The sequence below is a fragment of the Malurus melanocephalus genome, unplaced genomic scaffold, assembly GCF_030028575.1.
Source record: "Malurus melanocephalus ecotype Western Australia unplaced genomic scaffold, MMel_1.1 scaffold_749, whole genome shotgun sequence".
Taxonomy (NCBI): Eukaryota; Metazoa; Chordata; class Aves; order Passeriformes; family Maluridae; genus Malurus; species Malurus melanocephalus.
In genome coordinates, this window is record NW_026623981.1 from 68,531 (window position 1) to 92,675 (window position 24,145).

The 24,145-nt window shown below is 61.8% G+C and overlaps 3 protein-coding genes across 8 annotated transcripts; all 3 read right to left on the minus strand.

Moving 5' to 3' along the window:
• Positions 1-881: 881 nt before the first annotated feature.
• On the minus strand, positions 882-6,354 carry LOC130584698 (Na(+)/H(+) exchange regulatory cofactor NHE-RF4-like). Of its 4 annotated transcripts, XM_057384829.1 has the most exons (10): positions 6,029-6,354; positions 5,402-5,429; positions 5,119-5,183; positions 4,523-4,734; positions 4,175-4,361; positions 3,950-4,086; positions 3,673-3,877; positions 3,332-3,528; positions 3,088-3,258; positions 882-2,934 (listed from the first exon to the last, which is right to left on the minus strand). In XM_057384829.1, exons 1-10 carry the CDS (start codon positions 6,042-6,044, stop codon positions 2,890-2,892), a joined length of 1,263 nt encoding a protein of 420 aa, XP_057240812.1. In that variant the 5' UTR covers positions 6,045-6,354; the 3' UTR covers positions 882-2,889. The 4 variants fall into 4 exon arrangements, with proteins under 4 accessions (XP_057240812.1, XP_057240811.1, XP_057240810.1 ...); XM_057384828.1 differs by lacking the exon at positions 882-2,934 and having other exon boundaries at positions 3,174-3,528; positions 3,950-4,116; XM_057384827.1 differs by lacking the exon at positions 882-2,934 and having other exon boundaries at positions 3,174-3,528; positions 5,402-6,354.
• A 75-nt stretch (positions 6,355-6,429) lies between these two features.
• Positions 6,430-13,000, minus strand: NLRX1 (NLR family member X1). Of its 3 annotated transcripts, XM_057384824.1 has the most exons (10): positions 12,834-12,898; positions 12,274-12,400; positions 11,667-11,776; positions 11,436-11,496; positions 10,991-11,088; positions 10,207-10,823; positions 8,387-9,801; positions 7,505-7,591; positions 7,171-7,422; positions 6,430-7,063 (listed from the first exon to the last, which is right to left on the minus strand). In XM_057384824.1, exons 3-10 carry the CDS (start codon positions 11,770-11,772, stop codon positions 6,745-6,747), a joined length of 2,955 nt encoding a protein of 984 aa, XP_057240807.1. In that variant the 5' UTR covers positions 11,773-11,776; positions 12,274-12,400; positions 12,834-12,898; the 3' UTR covers positions 6,430-6,744. The 3 variants fall into 3 exon arrangements, with proteins under 3 accessions (XP_057240807.1, XP_057240806.1, XP_057240808.1); XM_057384823.1 differs by lacking the exon at positions 12,274-12,400 and having other exon boundaries at positions 12,834-13,000; XM_057384825.1 differs by lacking the exons at positions 11,436-11,496; positions 11,667-11,776; positions 12,274-12,400; positions 12,834-12,898 and adding an exon at positions 11,197-11,425.
• Positions 13,001-17,270: 4,270 nt separating this feature from the next.
• Positions 17,271-23,821, minus strand: ABCG4 (ATP binding cassette subfamily G member 4). Its single transcript, XM_057384835.1, has 14 exons — positions 23,593-23,821; positions 21,505-21,622; positions 21,302-21,434; positions 21,066-21,116; positions 20,776-20,921; positions 20,418-20,541; positions 20,118-20,232; positions 19,828-19,961; positions 19,648-19,746; positions 19,369-19,537; positions 18,835-18,935; positions 18,562-18,720; positions 18,345-18,463; positions 17,271-18,262 (listed from the first exon to the last, which is right to left on the minus strand). Exons 1-14 carry the CDS (start codon positions 23,819-23,821, stop codon positions 18,037-18,039), a joined length of 1,923 nt encoding a protein of 640 aa, XP_057240818.1. The 3' UTR covers positions 17,271-18,036.
• Between the last annotated feature and the right edge of the window lie 324 nt (positions 23,822-24,145).

Sequence of the window (24,145 nt, forward strand, 5' to 3'; positions counted from 1 at the left end):
GGTTCCAGCGAGGCCCCGCCCTCCTCGCCGGCGCTGATTGGCCGCCCGCCCCCCCGCGCGCCCGGCCACGCCCCCTCCGCCTGAGCGGAGCCCTCGCTGATTGGCGGATGGGGAAGACGCATGCGCAGTGTGGCAGCATGAGGGCGGCGTGGCGGCCATGTTTGGTGAGGGCGGGGCGGGGCGGGGCGCGGTTGCCATGGGAACGCGGGGGCCGCGCTCGCCCCGCCGCCCCCGGGAGGGACCCGCGGCCTTTCGCCGCCCTTCCCGTGCCCCTCGCCCGGCTTGCGAAACAGGATCGTTTCCTCTTTCCAGAAGACGCCTTCCCTTTTCCAGGAACGGCCCGGACGCGGGGAAGCGGCGCTGTCTCCCCCCGCTCTCCCGGGGAAGGATGTGCCTGAGGCAGGAGCAGCACCGGCATCCTCATGGCAGGGAGGGAATGCGAACAGGAGAGCGTGATGATGCACCTGGCAGGTACATGAGGCATCTCCCGGCAAGGGCATGGGAGGGCAGAGCCCACCGGGGATGAGTCCCCATTCCCAACATCCCGGCTCCAACGGGAGAAGGGAGAGCAACAGGGAGAGRAAAAGGATCCGGGAGAGAAAAGGGRACYRGGCAGTGAAAAGGGACCAGAGAGCAAAAAGGGGACCAGGTRGASGAAAGRAGATTGRGAAGAGAAAAGGGACAGGGGGAGARAAGAGAACCAGGGGGTCAAAAGGYRAAAAGGRWGAGRARAGGGACCAGAGGGASAAAAGAGGCCCTGGAAGTTTAAAGGGAACCAAGAAGTGAGTTTGTCAGAGCTGACACCGCCAAACCTTAAAAAAATTACAACACGGGCTCGAAAGTTAGTTGAGTTCTGTTTCTTTGCCGCCTTCAGATCCTCTTTTCAGCTCCTCTCCCAGGCAGAAGGACACATCCTTTTGCAAAACCCAGCTGGGGCTGGTACCACACAGCGTCAGCCTCACCACAGGGGCTGTGACGGGAAACCAGGCAAAGGGAAACTGCGGGTGCTGCAGTTTGGCCACAGCACTTTGGGAAGCACAAAAACACTGAACTCAGGCCTGGAGGTTGGGCAGCACAGCTTCAACCTCTGGATCCAGCCTCCTCGAGGGAGTTTTGCTTCTCCTCTGGCACCCACTTGCTGAAGAGTCAAATGGACAGGACAGCAGGAAGAGCACTAAACACAACAAGGGAGCTGGCCTGGATTGGTTATAAAACTCTCTGCCTTCATTTTATTGCCTTTGGTAAAGCTTGGTAAATATTTCTGGGACAGGCAACTCCTTGTCTGGCTTTAATTACCTGGGCAAATTTTCCTAAGGATTATATTGACCTCAAATATGTCAAAGTTTATTGAGGCTGTGTTCCTGAGGCTTTTCCCATTAGGTGCTAATGGATTCTGGCTAATAGTCAAGCCGGATTGACCACCAGCAGGTGCCCTGGCCAGCTCCACGCTACCACAAGTACCTGGGGAGGGAACTGGGGAGGGCAACATCGGCTTCGTGAGAGCCAAGTACAAAAATCACCATGGCTCTGATCCAAAAAGATCAGGGAACACTCTTGAGCAATTGCATTCCAGACTATCTGCTTCCCTGGGCATGATTCAYGCCACGTCGGGGCTGCAGCTATGTCTGAGACTTCAAGCAAAGGTTGATTTTGCCTGGGACTGTTCTGACTGTCTCACTTGGCACTGTTGGGAGGGTTTCACCTGGCACTGTTTCACTTGGGACTGTTGGGRCAGGTGCAGGGACCCCACACCTTGGTGCTGTTGGGGGCACCCAGCCAAGCTTTCCCCACCTCTCCCTCACCCATTCAGCCCCAAAGCACCCTSCAGCTGGTCAGCCCTGCTCCCTCCCGAGCTGTCAGCTCCAAAAAGCTCTGGAAAAACCTCCTTGCACCTCAGATGGCTGCACTGAGCTCAGAGGAGACCACAGAGGCAGAGACTTCCCTGCCTGGTGGGGCGATGCTCCATTATCGCGTTTCCGTTCGCTCTCGAGAAGGGGCCGAGRTAAAACCTCAGCCAGAGGTCTGTGGTTCTTGGCCACATGCAAAACTCCGTGCTCGTTTTTGCTCTCCCACGCATGGCAGAGCGATGAAAYTTCCCCTGCTGGGATCCCCCCTGTCCCCCTCACTCAGCATTGTCACAGCCCTGGCAGTGCATGATGCTCCTGCTGTAAGGAGAAAGAACTCTCAGGAATGACCATGGAGCACCAGGGATGCCTGCAGGAGTTTGCCCTCAAAATTCAGGAATTACAGTTCCCAGGGGCTCCTGGGATGGCTCTTAGCCCCTACCTCCTCAACAGCACACCTCGAGAGCTTCCCACATCCACTGCCCACTCCAGGATTGAGAAGAGAGGATGGATTGGCCCTGGGAGTGCTGTCTATAACATCACCCACACAAGCAGCAGTGTGGATTTGTCCTTTAATCACACCCCAAAAGGGTGGTGCAGGAACAGTGCAGTGGTGGACACTCACTGCCCACAGGTTCAGGGTGAGGATGAGGGAAGAAACGCAAGAGGTGTCCATGCACGTGCAAATCTGAGCCAGCCCTCAAATGCCCTGGGCCATGGTGCAGAGGGCAATGCCTCAGCTCTCCTGGGAACTGGGCAAGGGCTTCAGTGCAATGTCCTGAGAAATCCCTGGAGGTAGCTGGGCAGGCAAAGACACAGGTCTGTCTTCAGGGTTCGAGGAGCTGCCACTGTGCTTGATAAAAGCTCGGAGCCGGCCTCGGTGAGCAGAGACGAGTCCCTGGGAGTGTCATGCTGTGAGCCAGGCATGGAGACACAGGAGCTGCGTGTGCAGGGTCCATGCTGAGCAGTGCTGTGGCCCGAGGRGCTGGGCTTGGCCTGGGTGGAGGTGCTGAGTGGGGGAGCCTGTCCAGAGGCTCCTGGGCTGTTAGAACGCCTGGCACAGCTTCCTCTGCTCCTCCTGGCGCTGGCTCTGSGGGGACACACATTGGAGGGGTCTTTGTGCCTGGCCCCTGTGGCCCAGGGGACTACACATTCTCTTCCTGGTGCCAGGAAAATATTAGGATGGGCAGGGAGACAGGACTCAGAGCACTGCCAGGCTGCAAGCTCTGCCCTGAGGAGTTACCTGGATGATCTCAATGCTGTTGGCAGCAGCCATCAGCCAGGACATGGGTCCCTTTGGTCCCACCTCAACGTGACAGAGCGCAGGGGAGCCGCTGCGAGAGGGCAGGGAGGGCGTGCAGGAGCCTGAGGCGGGGTCACTGTCCTCAAAGAACTGCAGAGGGGACAGCCCAATCTAGAAGGGTAAAAGAGGGATGGATGCACAGCCCCTGTGAAGGACATGCAGCCCCACAGCTCCCCAAACCTACCGAGTGGAAGAACTCATCACCAGCGGGGTCAATGACCAGCAGCGTCACCTGGTCCTCGTGGGCGCGGATCCTGTGCACGGTCTGCTCRTGGTCCAGCCCCTCGATGCTCTCTCCGTTCACAGCCAGCACACGATCCCCTTCCTTCATCCCAGCCTGCTCAGCTGGCAGCCCCACATCCACATCCCACAGGAACTGGCCTGCCAGAGCCGGGCACAGGGAGGGGGAGATGCTCACAGAGGGGAACAGCCTCTGCTGACCCCCATGTGCAGGTAGGGACATGGGGCTGGCAGCTCTTCCTGCCCCTCAGCCATGCCTTGCTCAGGTAAAAACCGCCCCCTCACCTATGCCCCCCGAGCTGCAGTCATCCTCCTTGAGCAGGAACCCATAGCCAGCCGGACCCTTCACCAGGTGCAGCTCCCGGACCTTGAAGGGCAGCCAGGAGGTGTCTGCCAGGGCGGCCGTGACCCGCAGGCCCCGCAGGCGGTAGAACTCCTCCACGGCGCTGGATGCCACCAGCAGCGTCACCTTGTTGCCGCTCTGCTTGAGCTGGATGGAAGCACGGGGCCCTCAGTGACACTGCCAGCCCSATCCCTCACCCCCCAGGCCGGGAGCAGGCACCTTTTTGCTGAGCTGTGTGTGTGAGTAGCTCTTGACGCTGTCCCCGTTCAGCTCCAGCAGCCAGGAGCCTGGTGGCACCCCTGCTCTGTCCGCYGGCCCGTCCTGCAGCACCGACAGCTGGAAGGTGCCCTTGGTGCCTGCAGGGAGCAGGAGGAGGAGAAGGGGCACTTTGGGGTGGGTGAGGTGCTGCAGTGGGGATGCTCACAGGGCAGGATCCTGCTTTACCTTCAGGACACGACACGCTGAAGCCAAAGCCGCTTTTGTCCCTGGCGACATGGCAGAGGCGTGGGCGGATGTCATCCGGGAGCATCTGGGACAGGTCCCTGCCCAGGGATTTGGCAGCTTCATAGGAGTCACCATCCAGCACCGCCAGCAAGACCTGATTCCCACTGGCCTTGATCTTCTGCACCACCTGGAAGGATCCAGGCTGTGAGCCCTGGGCAGGCACCCCTCTCTTGGGGTGGGATTGGGGTCCCAGGGGTCAGCAGGGGTCAGCAGGGGTCATGCATCCTCTGTGCCCCCAGCTGGGGAGGAACCAGCCATTCCCACAGCCCTGGGGTGCTCCCAGCTTACCCTGACATGGTCCATGTGGTCCACGAAGTGGCCATTGACCTGGAGGAGGCGATCCCCGTCCTGCAGCCCCCTGCGCTGGGCCACCCCCCCCAGCTCAAGCTGCCGGATGACRTGGCCCTGGCAGCCCAGCTCCTCGTGGAGGCAGAAGCCAAAGGTCTCTGTGCTGTCCTTGGTCAGGAGGTAGAAGCGGGGCTCCCCCACACCCTCACCATCTGTGTGGGGGCACAGCCCATGAGCAGGGCCCTGCAGAGATCCTCACACGAGTTCTGCACCCCATCCTGGGCTGGGCATCTGCCCATCCCTTCTGTGTTCACCTCCCACAGGTGCCCAGTGTGGGAGAGCTCTGCACCCCAGCAGTGCCCAGATACCATAACCCCGTGCAGACATGAGGATACCCTGGTGTCACAACCCCGTGCAGACACAAGGACACCCTGGTGTCACAACCCCGTGCAGACACGAGGACACCCTGGTGTCACAACCCCCTGCAGACACAAGGACACCCTGGTGTCACAACCCCGTGCAGACACGAGGATACCCTGGTGTCACAACCCCGTGCAGACACAAGGACACCCTGGGTGATGAAGGCATTTATTTACCCGTGTCCTCAGTCAGTGTCAAGGCAGGGTTGTCGATCCCAACTTTGGGGTTAAATTCAAATTTTCTGAAATGATAAAGGGCAGGAGAGGCCACGTTAGTGCAGGATGGCCTTGCCCCTGCCTCCYCCAGCCTTGGGGAGGCTGTTCCTCCCAGAAAGGAGCAGCTGGGGCCTSTGCCTCCAATTCCTTGGGGAAAGCCAGGAGGGCATCTCCCTCTCAGACCATTCCCCACATCTCTCCTGAGCCCCACAGAGCCCCTGGCCAAGGGGAGATCAGCACTTACATGATGGACATCTTGTCTCCCTCGAGCCCTGCAGAGGGAGAGGASAGGTCAGCACAGGAGCTGGTGGGCTGGGAGCAGACCCCACACTCTCGAGCATTCAGGGTTTGTTCACTCCCAGGCTGAGCCTGCCAGGCCAGGTGAAGGGTTTGCTGAGCCCACAGAGMCCCCCAAGCCCCTCTGTCTCTCAGCACGGGCTGCTCCTTGGTCCTGTCACCACTGTCCTCCTGCATTCCTAATTCCTGCTGCTCCGGTCCAACAAGCACTCACTGCCCGGCCCAGTGGGGTCAGAGAAGGGACAGGAGCTGGAGCTCAGTCCTGGGGGTTTACAGAGCTTTGAGTGAGGGATCAGAAAGTTTACCAGGATCCCACAGAGCTGCCTGAGTCAGGAGATGGAGACAGAGGCCTTCCCCAGCACACACCTCCCTACAAAACCCCTCCACATGTCTTCAGGAACAAGGAACCCCAAACCCAGGGASAGGGGATTCCTCTGCAGCATCCCCACAACGAAACATTTTCCTGCACGCCTCTGGCTCCTTTCCACGGGCTGCTCTGACACTGCCTTGCCCCACATGGCAGCAGGGGCTGTGTGTGTGGGGAAGGGTCTGCAGAGGATTCTCTGGCACGTACCTTTTGTTTGCTTCATGGCTGCAGGGCTTGCGAGAGAGAGCAAGGTACAGGGTGAAGTGGCAGGGAAGCGTCCCCGCCTCTTCCAAGACGCCCCAGGTTTAATGATTAAACAGCCCCGACGTCTTCCCTGCCCTCGCAGCCCCAGGGCACTGCCAGCGGAGCTGGGAGCAGGGATCGGCACCCCGGGACACCCCGCTTGGGGACAGCTCCTGGTGCCTTCCAGGGGACACACGGGGGGAACAGTGACCGGTTCAGCACTGGAGCAGAGGGGAGTTGCTCCGTGCCAGCCCTGGGAGATGGGCAAGGGGCAGAACCCTCCGCTCCAGCTGCTGGAGGGGCGGCTCCACCTTCCTCCCCAGGAGATGAAGATGAGATCAAGTCTTGGCACTAGCGTGCTTCAGTGAAAATAAAGTGGTGCACTTTAATGCTCCCCAGAGATTCACAAACAAGCCCCAATCCCGCTCCCTGCTGCTGCTCTGGCCRGGCTGCAGGGGCTGGGTTTCCACAAGCCCAGAAGAATGAGTCCCATTTGCTCCTGGCCTGGTTTCTGTACCGTTCCCACACTTCAGCCTCGCCTGCCGATGAGGCTGAGCCCCACACACCCAGCACCTTTCACAGCACCATCCACTCAGCATCTCCAGGCAGGTAAGGGCGCAGGGAATGTGCTGCTGGGCACACTCCACTGCCCCATGCCTGGCTGGTGGATGGGCAGCAGCTTAGAGGGTCCCGTCCTGCAGTTTCCCAAGCATTTTCTTGACCTCGCTCTCGACTCGCAGGAACTTGGCTTTCCTCCAGGGATTGGCGGTCTGGCTGCGGCTGCTCTCCAGGTCCTGCAGGAGGAGGGCGAGGTGCTGCCGGACGCGCTCACGGTCCCAGAAGGGCAGGTTCCTCTGCACCACGTTCAGGATGTGGGACCAGTAATCGGAGACGTCGGTGCCCGCCGTGAGGAAAACCAGAGCYCTGACGCCGTCCCGGTCCATGCGCAGGCTGTCAAGCGCTCTCTTCCCATCCTCACTGATGTCGTTGAAGTAGAGGCTGGGAAAGCAGCAGGAGACGCTGGTGAGGGCTCAGGGGAGGGACAGACAGACAGGACAGGGACAGCCGGTGGGCAAAAGGGAAGGGATGTGGCCGAGCAGACTCACTGCACTTTGTCCAGCGTCTCGTGCCCTTTGGCCACCTCCACCACGCGCAGGGCCGCCGCGTCCGTCAGGGAGTTGTAGCCCAGGTTGAGCTCCTGCAGGTGCCGGTTCTCAGGCAGGCGCTGGGCGATGGCCTCGGCACCGGGGTCCCCCAGCGCCGTGTGCAGCAGGGWCAGCTGGGTCAGCGAGCGGTTGCCGGCCAGCGCCTCGGCCAGGTACCGAGCTCCCTGCTCACCCACGGGGTTGTTGGCCAGCCTGCGGACACGGGAGCTCAGGAGGGCCGAGGCACGTGGAGGGCAGCAGCAGCAGWGTCATGCAGGGCAGGGGCCGTACTCACCGCAGGCTGCTCACCACGCACTTGTCATGCAGGAGCAGGTCACGGATCTCCTTGCAGGCATCGGAGCCCAGGCTGTTGAGCTGCAGACTGGTGCAGAGCAAGACACGGGGGTGACAGGAGCAAAATGGCTGTTAGCTGTGAGCCTGGCAGCCCTGCCCGCTCCGTTTTCCCCATCACCGTCCTCCCGGGGMTCCCCAAACTAGGCCAGTCCAGGTTTCATCTCCCAAAGGGAGAACGGTGACACCGCACCGGGGCATGAGCCAGCAGCGCTAGTGCCAGCAGGAGCAGGGCACGGGGAAGGGGATGGCGGAGTCTTCAGGGGGTGGGTGAAGGTCAGAGGAGGGATCAAGGATCCATCAAGCCCTCCTGAGCATCTGGAGGAAGGAAGTGCGGCACAGCCCAGCTGCACAGCCCGCTCCATCTGTGCCGAGCACGTCTCGCCACCACCTGGGCGGCAGGAAGACCTGCAGCTCCACAAATGTTCTGGAACGCCTGTGGGAACATCTGCACAGCCCAGACTCTCACCTTTGGGACAGCCAGCTCCGCACAGAGCTGTGACACCGGGATGCTGGGTAACATCCCACAGGGACCCGGCTCTGCCAGGACAGCTGGCAGCTCAGCCTGTACGAGCTGCAGGGAACTTCCCAAAAATTCCTTTGGGAGGGTGTGCTGGGACTGCAAATCCCAGCATGCAGTGCCCCAGAAAGGCTGCTCAAGGAGTGGTGCATGTTGGAAGCTGTAGTTCCCCAGGTCTGCACGGAAGATAAACAAGCCTTTCCCTAATTTTTCCATACCTGGRAAAAAGAACCCCTGTGATGGGCAGAGGTGGGGAAGAACCCAATTTTSGAGCACTGCCCGAGGGCAGGAGAAGGCGGTACTCACTGGAGAGCTTTGCATCGCAGCAGGACGGGGAAGAGGGTCCTCAAGCTGCCGCTGTCCAGGTTGCAGGAGGTCAGGTTCAGCTCCTCCACGTCGTGGCATGTGGTGCTCATGACAGACGCCAGCACGGAGCACTTGAGRGGGGTCATCTTGACGGAGGAGAGGTTGACAGCGCGCAGGGAGCGCACGGCCTCGGCCGTGAAGCGCTCGTTCTGGAACTCGTGCAGGAAGAACAGGTAGTCCATGAGCTCMGAGGGGGGCAGGCCCTTGTGGCCCTTCCTGATGACMGTCTTCTTCATGGCCTTGGCGATCTCGAAGGCTGCCAGGTTCTTGATGGAGCAGCCCAGCTGCTCCAGGATGGCGCGGTTACGGCGGGACAGGATCCCACCCATGAAGATGGGGAACAGCTCAAAGACCTCATCGTCGGGGGCCTCGTCGGGGTGGCGCATGGGGCCTTCCACGCCCAGGATGCTGGAGTTTATCTGGTCCAAGACATCGTCGTTGTAATAATCCTCCTCTTTGAACAGCTCCTCTGCCATGGTGTGGGCAATGGCATCCTTGTCCTTGCGGCTCAGCCGGGAGAAGTAACGAGGGAAGATTTTGAGCAGGTTGAAGAGCACAGGCAGGAAGCGCAGGGGCAGCACCTTGGAGATGATGTTCAAAACCACAGCCACATCTTCGCTCACCTTCCCAATGACCTCGGACAGCTCCTTCCCCACTCTCTGGGCCAGGCTCTTCTTCTCRCCCAGCACCACGTAGAGGGCCGCCAGGTACTCCTGCATGGCGGGGATGGTGAAGACGAAGGTGTGCTCCTTGCCKGGCTGCACGCACGGGCTGAGGAAGAAACGGAAGACATCACTGCGGAAAACCTCCAGGAGGTTGAGCTCGCTTTCGGTCTTCATCTCCACCTCAAAGCACTGGCGCAGGTCTTCCTCCGAGAAGCAGATCTTGCGGGACATCACCCCCTCGTAGGCCAGCTTGCCCACCGTCTTGGCAACGTACTTCATCATGGAGATGTGGGTGGGGTCGGTGCTGTCCAGCACCTCCCCRCTGAAGTTGAGCCTCAGGAAGCTGGTGTAGATGCCAGTCAGRGTCTGGCTGGGAGGAACCGTCCTGGTGAAGTAGAGGAAGTGCAGGGTGGTGCACACCAGCCAGCAGTAGGAGGGCAAGAAGCAGGCGGCCGTTATTTGGTTGTGGCGCTCCAAGTTCCTCGACAACATCTCCACCAGGTTCTCCTGCTCTGCTGGGCTGCGGGGCTGGCTCTCCTCCCCGGTGCAGCCGGGCTGGCTCAGGCGCATCTGGAAGTAGAGCTTCTGCAGGTTGGTGTCGGAGAAGCCGCAGATCTCGGCGTAGCGCCCCACGTACTTGGCGGGGATGCGGCGCACGGCTGATGGGCGCGTGGTGACGATGATGCTGGCCTGGGGACACAGCCATGGGTGAGTCTGGAGCTGCTCTGGTGGCTCCCCAGTGTGCAACCCACAGCTGTGGGTTCAATAGGTGCACAAGGATCACCCCACCCAGGGGTTGGGGCTCACAAAGCTGCTGCACAAAGGGTGCCAGATCAAACCTGGCCCAGGAAGGGGGGACACAAGAACTTTCCCCATTCCCTCCTAGACATAAATAAAGCCCGGAAGATCACAGCCATCATTACCTTACCTGGCCTCCCCAAAGGTCCCACCTGTGACACAAGGCCACCTTAGCAAGTCCATCCATGAATGGAGGCTGCCTGTTTGCTCCCAACCAAGCTGGACTGCAAATAATGATCACAACAGCCCTGGGCTCACCCCCAAGCTTCTCCCAGCACAGAGCAGGGCACCACTGACCTCAGGCAGGAGGTATTTCCGCAGCAGGTTGACCACAATGGCAGAGGGAGGCACGGGCTCGTTGGGGTCGCAGCACAGCTCCGTGCCAGCCAGGCGGAAATCCAGGTTGAGGCGCTCCAGGCCGTTGAGRATGAAGAGCACCTTGAGGTTGGAGGCCTCCAGCACCGGCACCACGTCCCGGAGGTGCTGGTATTTCTTGGTGATGAGGCGCCGCAGGGAGAYGTGGGCATGGCTGTGGGACAGGTCCTCGCAGGAGAAGGGGATGACCAGCTCGAAGCGGGGCAGGCGGCCGTGGCACCAGTCCACCACCATCTTCTTGATCAGGGTGCTCTTGCCCGTGCCCACGGTGCCGTAGAGCACCACGTTCTTCACCTGCCGCCCGCAGGCGTCCACGTCAAAGAGATTGTGGAGGCTGATAACCCGTCTGCTGGGCTGCTGGAGCTGGTTCTGGATGGTTAAATCAGGGGACGGCTTCAGAATCTCCTCCAGGGAGCTCTCCCGGATCACCGGGTCCACATGGACGGCATCCAGCGAGAAGGAAGGGCCGAACTGCCTCTCCTCATTGGGCTGGTGGCTGAACCATGCAGACAGGCTCTTCTGGTGCTTCTTGATGGCTCCTGGAAGGGGGAAGGTGTTGGACACCACAAGGGCTTCTCCCTGGCAGGGGCTGGGGAAGCTTCCTGCCCCCAACCACTGCAGAAAGGGACAGCACCCAGTTATGGGTAACCCTCACACTGCTYGGGACAGCAGCTGTGTAGGATCCCACACAGAGCTGCAAACTCACCGGAGGAGGCCACGTTCCTCAGCTGGGATTGCCCATGGCGAGAGGAGCTGGGCTGGACAGAGCTGTCCTGGGAGCCTCCCTGGTAGCGAACACAGGCCCTGCAGGAGGACGGAGAGTGTCACAAGGAGCAGCTCCAGGCCCTGCCTGGGGCAGGGTGGGCAGATCTCAAGCCAGGCTGCGGGAAGTGCTGAGAGGAGCCAGCTCACCCCTTCCTTCCCCCACAGCAAGGGAGGGCGCAGGGCCAGGGCAGGGGCACGGTGGGAAGTGAAGGCAGAGCAGCAAACCAGGGACTGTGCATTCCCAGAAAACCCGTGGTGAGGCAGAGGAGCTGGGCTGGAGTCAGAGCAGGCAGGGAGGTGGCTCTGGGTGTTTTTCTAGGTGGAAGCAAAGCAGTGTCCCTGGTGCCAAGGCAGCCAGCTCAGCCAGCCTGTGACACTGACTGTACCTGGGGAGGGAGGTGCTGCTCGTGCCAAGGATCTTCCTGAGGAARGACCTGCCTGCAGGACCTGGTGGGGAGGAAGAGTGAACATGGTCAGGGATGGCATCCCCCAGCCCAGCCCAGAAAACCCCACCCACCCCACCAGCTTCACACCTTGCCGGGTGCCCCACATCCCTGCACATCTGGGGAGGGGTGTCCAGCAGGGACAGGGTGCCGGAGGCACAGAGCCCGGCTCACCTGGCACTGGAGCTGCACACACACACACGCTGCGGCTCCCCCKGCTCCCTGCCAGGCAGCGAGGCAGCTGAGCCCAGCTCTGGCACTGCATGGCCCGGGACATCATCCACCTGGAACACAGGGGTGGCGGTGAGGGGCTGCGGGGAGCTCAGCAGAGCACCAGGGGACGTGGGGATGCGGTGAGGGGATGCAGGGAGCTCAGCAGAGCACCAGGGGACGTGGGGATGCGGTGAGGGGATGCAGGGAGCTCAGCAGAGCATCGGGGGCTGCAGAAATGCCATGAGGGGATGCAGGGAGCTCAGCAGAGCACCAGGGGCCATGGGGGTGTGGTGAGGGGCTGGGGGGAGTTCAGCAGAGTACCAGGGGGACGTGAGGATGCGGTGAGGGGATGCAGGGAGCTCAGCAGAGCACTAGGGGCCATGGGGATGTGGTGAGGGGTTGTGGGGCGCTCAGCAGAGCACCAGGGGATGTGGGGATGCGGTGAGGGGATGCAGGGAGCTCAGCAGAGCACTGGGGGCTGCGGGGATGCGGTGAGGGGTTGTGGGGCGCTCAGCAGAGCACCAGGGGACGTGGGGATGCGGTGCAGCAGAGCCCTGCCCAGCCTCACCTGCCCCAGCGTGGTCCGGYCCGGCAGAACCGGCTGTGCTGGCGCTGACTCAGGCTCCCGCCCCAGCTCAGCAGGGCGATCCTTCGGGAGCAGGGGTGGTGCTCACAGCCCCCGACATCCCGGGAAACTGAGGCACGGCGGGGAGAGAGGTATAAGCAAAGCCCMGCAGAGAGAGGAAGGTCCGAGCAGGGTGACAGCTTGCTCACACCTCCCCCCCAAGCCAGRCTGTTTACAGTCCCTTTTTCTGTTATCCCGATGGAGAAACTGAGGCACGGGGGCAGGGGCAGMGGAGCTGACCTTGAACGTGGGTGTCCCGACCTCGGTGCCTCGGCACAAAACAAACCCCACAGTGCCCCATGCCCGGCTTCCAGCCCCTTCCCCGCCCCTCCGCTGAGCCCTGTGCCGCCCCCCCTGCCGCAGCCCCCTGTCCGGGAGCCCTTTGGGGACCCCCGTGGCACCCCTGGCACTCGGTGCCCTCGCTCGCTGTGCCCTCCCAGCGCCCCKCTCCACGGCCGAGGCCGTGCCGGTGCAGGACGCGCAGCCCGGGGCGGCGGSGTTACCTCGTCCCGCAGGATCGCAGCCCGGAAAGCCGAGCCCCCGGTGCCGCCGGGCTCACGGAGCACAGCCCGGAGCTGCCCCTCCGCCTGCTGCCATGCCTGTCCCGGGCACAGGCTCCGTGCGGGGGCGGCTGTTTTGCARGCAGAACTTCCTGCAACGCCATCCTGCCCTGTCCCGCCCCGCGGCCGGCGCCTGCCAGCTCCCCGAGCAGGATGGGAGAGCGGCTGGGGCTGGGGAAATCTGCGGCATCCTCCCCAACACCTATGGAATCGGGGGGTTTGGGGTTTTACCAGATGTGCTGCAAGGCGGGGATTTCCTCCGGCCACATCTGGCGGYTCTGCATCCCCGGCTGCTGCCCGGCTGTGCAACTGCAGCCTGCGAGGATGAGTTCTGCTGCCCCGGAGAGAATCCCTCCGCACCGGGGGAGGCTGTGCTGGAGCCCGGCTCCGGGTCCGGCAGCGCCTGTTTGCCTTTTTTACACGCGTGATGCCCCCACAAATACACAAACACACAAACGCACAAAYACACAAACACACGTGTGCCTTTTTTTACACACGTTCTGCCCGCACAAACAAATACACAAACCCACCTATGCCAGTTTTACGTATGTGATGCCCGCACAAACACACACACAAACGCACCTGTGTGATTTTACACACGTGATGCCCGCACACACACACACACGCACCTGTGCATGTTTTACACACGTGATGCCCGCACAAACACACACACAAACGCACCTGTGTGGTTTTACACACGTGCTGCCCACACAAACACACACACAAACGCACATTTCCTGCCCTCCCGCTGCTCCCCGAGCAACCCCGACCGCCCAGCAAGGGACAGTGGGGCCGAATGCACTTTTCTCTGTCGCTGGATGCTGTTCCGGGAAGTGCCAGCCCACCCATGGGTGTTGGGATGGAGGAATCACCCCTGGGTAACTCTGCCCGGCCATATGAGCGCCCCAAATTCCAGACAACACCTTACCCTCACCGGCGTGCCCTCAAAAACGGGAGACATCCAGGCTGTACACTATAAATATAAGTTTTATTGATGTGTGAAATCCAACAAGTACAGCTGGCATCTCAGAAACACCGACAGAAACCGCGACATCTCCTCCTGCCCGGCAGCTCCCGGGACCCTCTGGGCACTGTGAGCGCCAGCGGCAAGCTGGCACCGGGCACCCCGTCCCTGCGGGGCACTTACCTGCGTGTGCAGCCCAGCCTGGAGAGCCCAGGGCTTCACCTCCACCCTGCCTGGTTCCTGCCAGGCTGCAGCTGTGGGCAGCAGCTCTTCACAGCCTCCTCCCAACAAGGCAGGAGGACCTGGGCAAATGCCACCCCGAGCAGTTGCCACAACAGAGCTGTGCCAGCACAATCCCTCACCTTTGAGCTGTTACCTGCATCGTACTTTGGCAAGCTGTCCCGGGGAAAAAGCAGCTCGCCCCTGTGTCTTGTGGAAATGTGGTTTGAATGCCTGCAATTCCCTGCGTGGTCCCCGCGGATCACTCGTGTCCCCCCGTGTCCAGCCCCCTCTGCACCTGGATATGGTGAAGGCTGGAAAATCACGGGGTCCAGAGGGACAGGGACACGCAGAGATGCCCAGGCTGCCCTGGCACAGGGACGGGACAAACGGTGTCCGCACACAGTGAGAAGGAAACACTGTTTTATTGCCTGATTTGGAAGAGGGGTGAAACCCTGGGAGAAGCCCCATCCCCTCCCTGTTCTAGCCCCGTCTCCCCTCCAGCAAACCCCAGCCAGGTGATGAAGCATTTGCTCTTCTTGTGCGTGTGACAAAGGTGGCCTGGACATGCGTGGAGGTGAGCGGCCACAGCCCTGCGTGCCTGCAATCACAGCACGGGAGAGGCAGAACCGGGCACAGCCAAAGGGCTGAAGCAGTTTTTGGTGGGTTGAGGCTCAACCGCTGTTCCCGGGGAGCCAGAGGCACGGCTTGAACCCCAGCATCATCACTCAAAGTGCATCACAAGGGAAGGCAGGGCCAGGAGAGGTGAGGAGGAGTGGGGGAAGAAGCCTGCTCTCCTCCAGCACGCTCCTCGTGATTATCCACTCGCGTTCTCCCGTGGGATTCCTGCAGCCGGGAGCACCCACGGCTCTGCTTCCCTGCTCTGATAAAGTGCATCCTCGCTGCTCCCCATCCCTGTGCCGTGCCAGGGCACACACAGCCCCTCCTGCCCCGTGCTCCTGCAGGGCAGGGACCGTCCTGGCACTAAACCCGGGAGCTCAGCCCAGCCACGCCAGCCTGGGGCTCAGTGCAAACATCCCTTTGCATTTCCTGCACCTTCCCCACCTCTGGGACTGTCCTTGAAGGGACAGAGAGGACAGTGGCACCTTGGCTCTGTTCCTCAGGCAGCACCCAGGGTGCCTTTGCCCCGTGCCACGTCCCTCACCCATCACAGCCCCTTGGTGCCAGCACATTCCTTGTGTCCTGCTGCCCAGGGGACGAGGGGCCTGCCCCAGCACCGTGCCCAGCTCGGGKACAGCCATCCTGCAGCTGCAGGGTTTGTTCTGGCCCTCTGCCCCGCAGTGCCTGGGTACCTGGGCAGCTCAGTGGCACAGGAGGCACAGGCTGTGCTGAGCCCTCCTGGGCATCCTGCGGGTGCTGCCAGCTGCCCTATCCCGGACAGTGTCCCTCCGAGTTTGGGAAGCCTGTTCCATGGGGTTTTTCTCTGCAAGAAGCAGAGCCTGGTCAACAAAGCATTCCCTGTGCATTGGGGACACGGGCAGTGGCAGACACTGGTGCCTGCTGGTAGCCCTTTTGCTCCATGCACTAGTCCATCTTGTTCTCCTGGGAGCAGTGGTGGCCCTGGCTGTGATGGCACGAGGGTGTCCGGGTGTGCTGGGTGCAGGACACGGTGCTGGGGACAGCAGTGCCACCAGGGCACGGAACKCAGGAGCCACCACGAGAGTGCCAGGGAGGAACAGGAGCTGTGCAAAGCAGCCCCAGTGGCTGCATCGTGGGGTCCATCCAGGGAAAACCCTCAGCCCAGCTTAGCTAGACCCAGCCCAAGAGCAAGGCAGAACAGGGCATCACCCCTGCCAGGGACAAGGAGATGGAGAAGGGTGACACCGTGCCATCCCCTGGCTCCCTGCCCTCCCACACACCTCGTGACAGAGCAGATGCAGGGACTGTCCCCCAGTGCTCCGTGCCCCTTGGGCTGTGCCCAGGACACTGCAGCCCTCCAGCTGGCACAGCTCCACTGCAGAGCGCTGCACTGAAGGAATATCCAGGAGCACGGGGGAATTTTGGGACGGACGGTGAAAATCAGGGAAAACCCCAGTGCTCAGCATGGAAAGGGSAGCAGGGTCCTGTGTGCAGGAGAGCCCCTGGCTCAACATTCCTCGATGCCCTCCAGGCAGATGAGACTGCACCTTGCTGAGTGCCAGCATCGGTGCCAGCCCAGCCAGACTGCAGCCCCAGCCCGAGCCAGCAACGCCAAAGCTCAGTCTCCAGGATCCTGCTGGATTCTGGCACGGGCCCTGCAATCCCTGGCTGCTCAGAGTGCCAGCAGAGCCAGGGCCAGCCTGCCAGGGCAGGGCAGGGCAGGGCAGGGCAGGGCTGCCACCCCCGTGTCCCTGCTCACTAAACCGGAGTGTTCCCGTGGCTGTGGTGACAGGGGCAGCACAGGGGCAGCACACCCACAGAGCCTGGGCTGTGCAGATCAGTAGGGCGCTGTGTTCCCAGCACAACACCTTGTGCAGATGTTCTCAGCTCTAGGCTCAGCTCTGGGCTCAGCTCAGAGAGCCAGCAAGGTGCCAGGTGTCCCTCTGCAAGGTGCCAGGTGTCCCTGTGCAAGGTGCCAGGTGTCCCTGTGCAAGGTGTGTCACTTCAGAGCAGCCGCCACAGACCCGTGCCAACAGGGGTCCTTTCCTGGTGTCAGTCACAAAGGGCAAAGCCAACCCGGGTTGGAGTGCCCACTTTGGGATCTCTCATTCCAGTCCAGGCCCTGCTGGGATCCCCTTGTGCACAGTGTCCCCTGGGAGGTGGCACTGGGACACACACGGGTGTCCCTCCTTGCACAGAGTGTGCTGAGCGAGGCTGCTCCACCCTGTCCTGCTGTGGTGCCAGGGAAGGTGTCAGGGAAGGGCTCGGGGCCAGCTCCCTCCTGCAGCAGAGGCTCCAGAGGTGACACAGCTGAGCCCAGCCCTGTTTTTCAGCCTCCTGGAACCAGCAGGGTGTGGGAACCTAAATCCTTGAAGGGACCAGTCACTCYTCTCCACGTGGTTGGTTTGGTTTAGACTTTCTCGTCTCAGACTCCAAAGACAACAGGGATGGAGCATCCCTAAGGTCTGCCTGTGTCGTGAGCGGGTGCTCAAGCCTTCACCAGGAAAAAAAAATGGGAACTTTCCACGTGGGAAAGTCAGCTGGGCTGAGRCTTTTTAAGCAAAGGGGCCAAGCAGAAAACACAGCTTCTTAGGAAAAAAAACAGGATTCCACAGACCCTGAAGATCCCTTCTCTGAGGATGGCACCCCAGCAGAAATCTGAGCAGAGAGCAAATTCCTTTCTCTGCCTGCTGGCTCCCTGTCCCCTCCGTGAAGACTGGGAGGCGGTGGGGTTTGCAGGGAAAACAAAATAGAAAGAAAAATAAAGAAGCAAAAAGAAAAAAATAAAAGGAAAAAAAGGGAAAAATGTAAGGAGGATTTGCGCAGAAAAGAAAGGGGACGCAGCAATCTCTGCGGCTATGGCGGCAGGAAACACTAAAACCTTGTGCAACTTCACCTACTGCATCTTTGGGCTCTTCTCAGCTCTGACTCACACGCTGGACGAGGAACGGGGCCACTAGCTGCTCTCCCAACTCTGCAGCTGCCTCCTTCCAGCCCAGCCCAGCCCAGGCTCCTCCAGCAGCTCCTCCCAGCCTCAATTCGCAGATGCCACCTCCGCAGGACAGTCCCTGCTGTCCCCAGGGCAGCGCCAGGCGGGGACAAGAGGGGACTGAAGCTCCGCKGGGCTCACGGTCCTGGAGGGGAGGGTGGCACATGCCAGGGCTGTACAAAACGTTTTGCAATGAAGAGTGTGTGGAAAGGTTAAAACAGTTCCGAGATGTCTCAAAACCCTTCTCGACTGAGCCAGGCCTGGCTGGCGGCTCCCAGTGACTCCAGCCCGGTCCGGGACCTGTGGGAGCACCGTGTCCGTCTGCAGAACATCTCTGACAGCAGGCCAGGCCCGGGAACGGCACCGGGGCCCCTTTATCTCTCAGACTTGACCTTGTACCTGAGCACCAGGTAAGCCAGGAGCCGCAGGATGACGAAGAAGATGCCCAGGATGAGGAAGTCCAGGTAGAGCTTGGCCTCCTCCACGTCCAGCTCCTGCAGGATCTTGATGGGTTTTTGGAAAGGGCAGAAGTCCTCCAGGCACTCCAAATCCTCRCGCTCCATGGCGTAGATGGTGAGGATGACCCCCTCGAAGCCRTACCTAGGGCACAGCACAGCCCAAAGGTCACCACAAGCCCCAGGACAGCCCAGGACAGGGGTTCTTGCCAGAGCTGGGGTCCCACCTGACGTAGGAGACGTAGGAGCTCCACTGCAGGTAGGTGGGGATGGTCTTGAAGCTGACGAAGAAGCCCGAGAAGAGCAGCACGGGGATGGCAGTGACGGGTCCCACAAAGGTGGCCACCTGGCAAGCAGAGGCCACTGGGTGTCACATTCCCCTCCACCCCAAACCGCTCTGAGACCCCTTACACCTCTCCTCAGCACAGCAAAGCCCCGCCTGACCTGCAGGGACGTGGAAGCAGCTCCGATGAGAAGCCCCAGGGACTGGGCCACCAGGGCGGTGGCGGTGGCCAGGGCTGAGAAGAGCAGGAAGCGTGTGGCCTCGGGGGGCTGGCCCGTCATCCAGTACACGATGCTGCAGTAGGCGATGGGGCAGATCACCTGCACGGGGACAGAGGGACCACCCCATTGATCCATGRCCATCCTCACCCCACAGAGCCATCCTGGGGCCAGCCTGGGGCACTGGGGGAGCGTCAGCAGCCACGGAGAGCTCACCTGGAAGGGCACATCTGCCATGGTCTTGGCCAGGTAATAGGCTTTGAGGCTGTACCAGTAGTTCAAGTGCTCCCTCAGGAATACGGTCATCTCCTGGGGGACTGCAGGGAGAGCAGGGCTGAGCAGCCAGCAGCACCCTGCCCTGTTCCTGGGTGCTCCAGCCCCTCTCCCACCCGCCCTGGAGCACGGGAGATGCTCCAGGTAACCCCCACTGCCTGCATTATGAGTGGGTGCTCAAACCAGGGAAAAAAAGTGGGAATTTCCCAYATGGGAAAGTCAGCTGGGCTGGGGCTTTTTAAACAAAGGGGCCAAGCAGAAAACACAACTTCTCAGGAAAAAAAAAAAACAAACCAGAATTAAAATAGCCAAATAAAGGCTAAAACTGCAGTACAGCCAAACAGAAGTTTTTYCCCCTCTTCTTTGCCTGATTTTTTTTCTCTTGTTTCACATTTCCCCCCTTTTGTCCAACCCTGGGGGAGTGGCACCCCAAGAGCCGGGGCCAGCGCAGGGATTTTGGGGCAAGCAGCTCCTTACAGGTGAGGATGGTGGGCATGAGGGCGGCGAACATGAGGAAGAGCATGGAGAAGAAGAGGAAGCCGGTGTTGTTGAAGACCTTGCCCGCGTCGTTGCCGATGTGCAGGTAGAGCAGCCCGATGAGCACCCCGATGCAGATGTGGGACATGAAGCGCAGGTGGGTCAGCACCTGCAGGCACAGGGGGGGCTCAGCAAGGAGGGGCTGCACCCCAAAAACATCCCGAGGGAGCAGCAGACAGCCCCTTGAGCTCCTCATCTCTGCCAAACCCGTGCCCTCACCGTGTCCCTCAGGATGCAGACGAAGGTTCTCTTGAAGAGGATGCAGAACTGAGTGGAGGTGCTGGTGGCAAACGTGTGGCTCTCGATGTGATCCACGTCCTGCAGGAGAGCAGGGACACGKGTCAGGGTCACAGAACAGGGTCCCTGCTGGCCCACCAGCCTCCCCGGAGCCCCACTCACCGTGCCACACGTCGGGCACGAATCTGCCTTGTCAGGGCTGCTCTTCTTCTCAGCCATGGTGCACATCCCGTTCTGGACGGCGCGGAACAGGACGGGGTTGAGGTCCCCGTATTCTCCTGAGGCCACCTCGATGACTGTGGAGGAGGACAGRASCCCTGAGAGGTGCTGAGCCAGCCARMACCCGACAGGAAGGGCATGGGCATCTTGCTCGGGCAACCTGAGGGCAACCTGGGCAGATCCAGGGCTTGGGCACCGGGTTTGGAGCTCGCCAGCCTCCGAGGGACACTCACTGAAGTCAGCAGGGTTGTGGTACGTGGGGCAGTGGAGGCCCAGGCCCTTCAGGTAGGGGATGAGGTTGGTCACGACGCCCTTGAAGATGCACTGGCCCTGGCTCAGGATGTAGAGCTGCGAGACAAAGCTGGGATGTGGCAGATGCAGGGCAGCCAGGGCACTGTCACCTGTCCCCTGTCACCCGCTCCTGCCCAAGGGTGGCACAGAGCACCCGTGCCAGACCCCAGCCATGCAATCCCACCCTTCCCCCAGCCCCTCTCTGGGTCTGGGGGCCAGAGGGACCCTGTCCCAGCCCAAACCTTGTCGAACATCTCGAAGAGCTTGGCGCTGGGCTGGTGGATGGTGCAGATGATGGTGCGGCCGCCCTGTGCCAGGGAGCGCATCAGGGACACCACCTGGAAGCACGAGGCGCTGTCCAGACCGCTGCAGCCACGCACGGTGGGGTGGGAGAGAAAGAGACAGCACAGAGAGAAGGGGAGAGTTGGGAGGGGAGAAGAACATCCCAAGGATGCCTCTCCATGTAGGCATCCCGCTCGCAAAATGATGCAGAAGAGAATCAACACCATTTGGCACAGCCCCACCATCCCCAGAGGGTCCTGGCCACCACAGTGTCCCCATCAGCCAGTCAGGCAGTGCTGGCAGCCCCTGAGGCCTCACCTGGTGGGCTCATCGAAGAACATGACGGGCGGGTTGTTGACCAGCTCCAGGGCGATGGCCAGGCGCTTGCGCTGCCCCCCCGACAGGGAGCTGGTGCGGGTGTACGAGCACTCCAGCAGCCCCAGCGCCGTCAGGATCTCGTTCACCTGCGAGACACCCGAGGGATTTCATGGCTTTCACCCCATCCCTGCCACCTCCCTTCGCCAGGAGCTCCTTGGCATCCCCCGGTGCCCTCATCCCCATCTTGGGCAGAGATGAGGGGATTTTGGCYCACCCTCCTCAGCACTTACCAGCTCCTTCTTCACCTCCTGCTTCTCGCTCAGCTTCAGGTTAGCAGAGACCTGCAGGGAGAGGATGGCCAGGGAGACAGGACTGTCAGAGGGAGGGAACAGACCCAGCTGCACTGTGGCTCCATCCCTGCCCGCTCAGGAGCAGCGGCTCAGGATGGAGGGTGCAGGAACAGAAGGATTTTGGAAATACCCCATCAATGCAGGCCCCATGCCCACAGGATGCCCCCAGAGCTCACCATCATGGCCTCAAGCACAGTGAGGTGAGGCAGGAGCATGTCATCCTGCATGATGTAGCAGGACATCTTGCGGAAGGTGCGCAGGTCCCGCGGCCGCCCGTTCACCAGGATCTGCCCCTTCATCCCCGTCTCCCTGCAGGAAAGAGTGGTGAGGGAATGCCCAGCCCTGCACCCCCAGCCCCGCTGGATCCCTCCAGCCTCACCTGTAGCCAGCCAGGATGTTCATGAGYGTGGATTTCCCGGCTCCCGAGGGGCCCATGATCCCAATGAGCTCCCGCTGGCAGAATTTCCCTGACAGGCATTTGAGCAGAGTCTTGTACCCTGGAGGGACAGAGCRGCAGGGCTTTGGCTCACCGGGGCAGTGATGCCATCCCAGCGCCTGGGGCACCTCCAGGGGCAGCACCAGCATCCCCAGAGCCACAGCAGCTGTCACCTCCCTGCTCCCTGCTGATCCCACWGATTCCCGCTGCTGAACGAGCTCATGACCTGGATCACAGCAAAGAGCAGGGAAATGCCCGGGTCGGGTCACAGGGCTCTAAGGAGGATTACCGGGCTGTGACACCGCTCCTGCCCATGCCTTTGGATGATCCCTGAGGGCGAGGGCCAGCGAGGAGCAGGCAGAGTTCCCAATCCGCCTGCTTCCTTCATTGGCATTCACGCTGTGGCACCCGGCAGCAGCCACTGCTAATCAGACCTGGAATTATCTCTGCTTTAAACGCGGCTGATTAGCATTTTCTGGCAGAAGGAACACGATGTGTCGGGAGTCAGGAACGAGCACAGCCTCGGGCTCTCAGGAGCTGCCCCTGAAATGGAGCCCTGGCTGGACAACAATGGCATTCGCGGTGACAACGGCACGGACCGAGCCTGAGCATCCCCCTCGCCCAAATGTGTCCCCTCTGTGCCCCACGGGGCGAGGGCGACAAATCCAGCCTGGGACAGAGCACTGCCAGTCCCGCCTCACTGGGCTCGCCCCGGTGGCTCGTCCATCCCCAGGGAAGGTCGCCCAGCACCGCGAACCCCCCTCTCCCCCTCTGCACGGCTCAGGGCCAGCACCCCGCAGCGGAGGGGGTCCAGCGGGCATACGGGCGGCCAGGGCAGGGCGAGGGGGGCGAGCAGGGTGACAGCGGGGCGAGCAGGGCCGGCAGCCCCCCCGGCAGCGCGCACGGCTCCGCACCGCGCATGCTGCTCACGTCGGCGCCACTGCAGCTTGCGCAGCGGTTACTCACGTTCATTGACTGCCAGTAACCTCCMGCACAGCCCGGCGGGGCGGCCGGAGCTGCGGGCTGTGGCCAAAGCCACCGCGAGCCCCGCCAGCTCCGCGGCTCCCCCTGAACGAGGGGAGAACAGCAGCGCTCTCACCGCCCCCCCGGCGACCCCCGGACCCCTCGGCTTGCTCCCATCTGGTCCAAAAACCCGAGTTTTTTCCCCTCTCTCCCTGCAGGGCACTGGCCCGCTGGCGAGCAGCCGGGTCCCCTCCTGGGTGCTCCAGCGCGATCTGCCCTGGCCAAGCCGTGGCTGTGACACGGATCCTCCCGGGATGCTTCCTCAGCATCCCGGAGAAACAAGGAGGCACCATCCCGGCACTGCTCGCGGTGTTTTCGGTGCCTCGCTTTCCCGAGCTGCAGAGCCCGGGGCAGAGCTCCATCCGGCACCCCCGGCTGGCAGAGCCCCTCACGGAACATCTCTGTCACCTCGGTCCCCGCCCGTCCTCGCCTGCCTCCAGCATCAGCAGATCAGCTCACCCTCCATCTTATCGGGCTGCCTGATTGGCATTCCATTAACCGAGAGCGCTAATTAAAGCAGACTGCCACCCACCAGCCGCCATCTGCCTCCCCTCTCCCCTCCCTGAGCTCTCGGCCAGGGGAAAGGAACCGCTGGAGAGGAAATCCCCCAAAAYCACAGCTGCTCCTCGCCAGGCTCCGAGCTGGGGCAGCCCCGGGGTGTCCTGCTGCTGGCACACCCCACACAGCCACCATCCCCTAAATTGCGGTGCTGGGGACCCCATCCCATCCCTCCCGGCTGCCCCAGGCTCTCTGTCCCGTCCCCACGCAGCCCCGGCCGGAGGTTTCCCTGGAATGCGCTCTGCTTTCCCCCGGCATCGCACAGCAAAAGCACAAAGCTGCGGGACACGAGCCTTCCCTCCTCCTCCTCCTCCTCCTCCTCCTCCCGCGGGCACCCACAGCAAACAAGGAGCCACAAAGAGCCCCTGGCGCTCGGACAGAGCAGGGTGAGATCACGGCAGAGCGGGTGTGAGGTTCCCTCCGTGCCCTTCCCCACCCTGCAGCTCGTACCTCTCTTCCTCCACCACGATCCCTCCCGCACGGAGTAGGACAGGTCGATGAACTCGATGTTGACAGCGGAGCGCTTCGGGAGGTGCGAAAACCTCTGGGCCTCAGTGATGTGATTCTCCACCTTCTTCAAGTGGGTGGTGAGGAGCTGGGCGTCCGGAGGGCCGGCGTGGCACACGGTGTCCTCCAGGGCGATGGAGACGCAGGCGGGATCCATGGCCTTYTCCGCCATGCTGCGGCTCTGTGGGGAGCGCACGGGGCCCGGCTCACAGCGGGCTCCTCTTCCCGGCACTGCAGGGACCAGCCCCCTGCCTGTCCTGTCTCTCCTTCTCCCTCTGCAGGCCTCACTGCCCCCTCTGCTCAGCTGGGGCCAGCACCCACATCTGGGGCTGGCACCCACATCTGGGACTGGCACCCACATCTGGGGCTGGCACCCACATCTGGGGCTGGCACCCACATCTGGGGCCGGCACCCACATCTGGGGCCAGCACCCACATCTGGGGCTGGCACCCACATCTGGGGCCGGCACCCACATCTGGCCGGAGGGACGGACCCG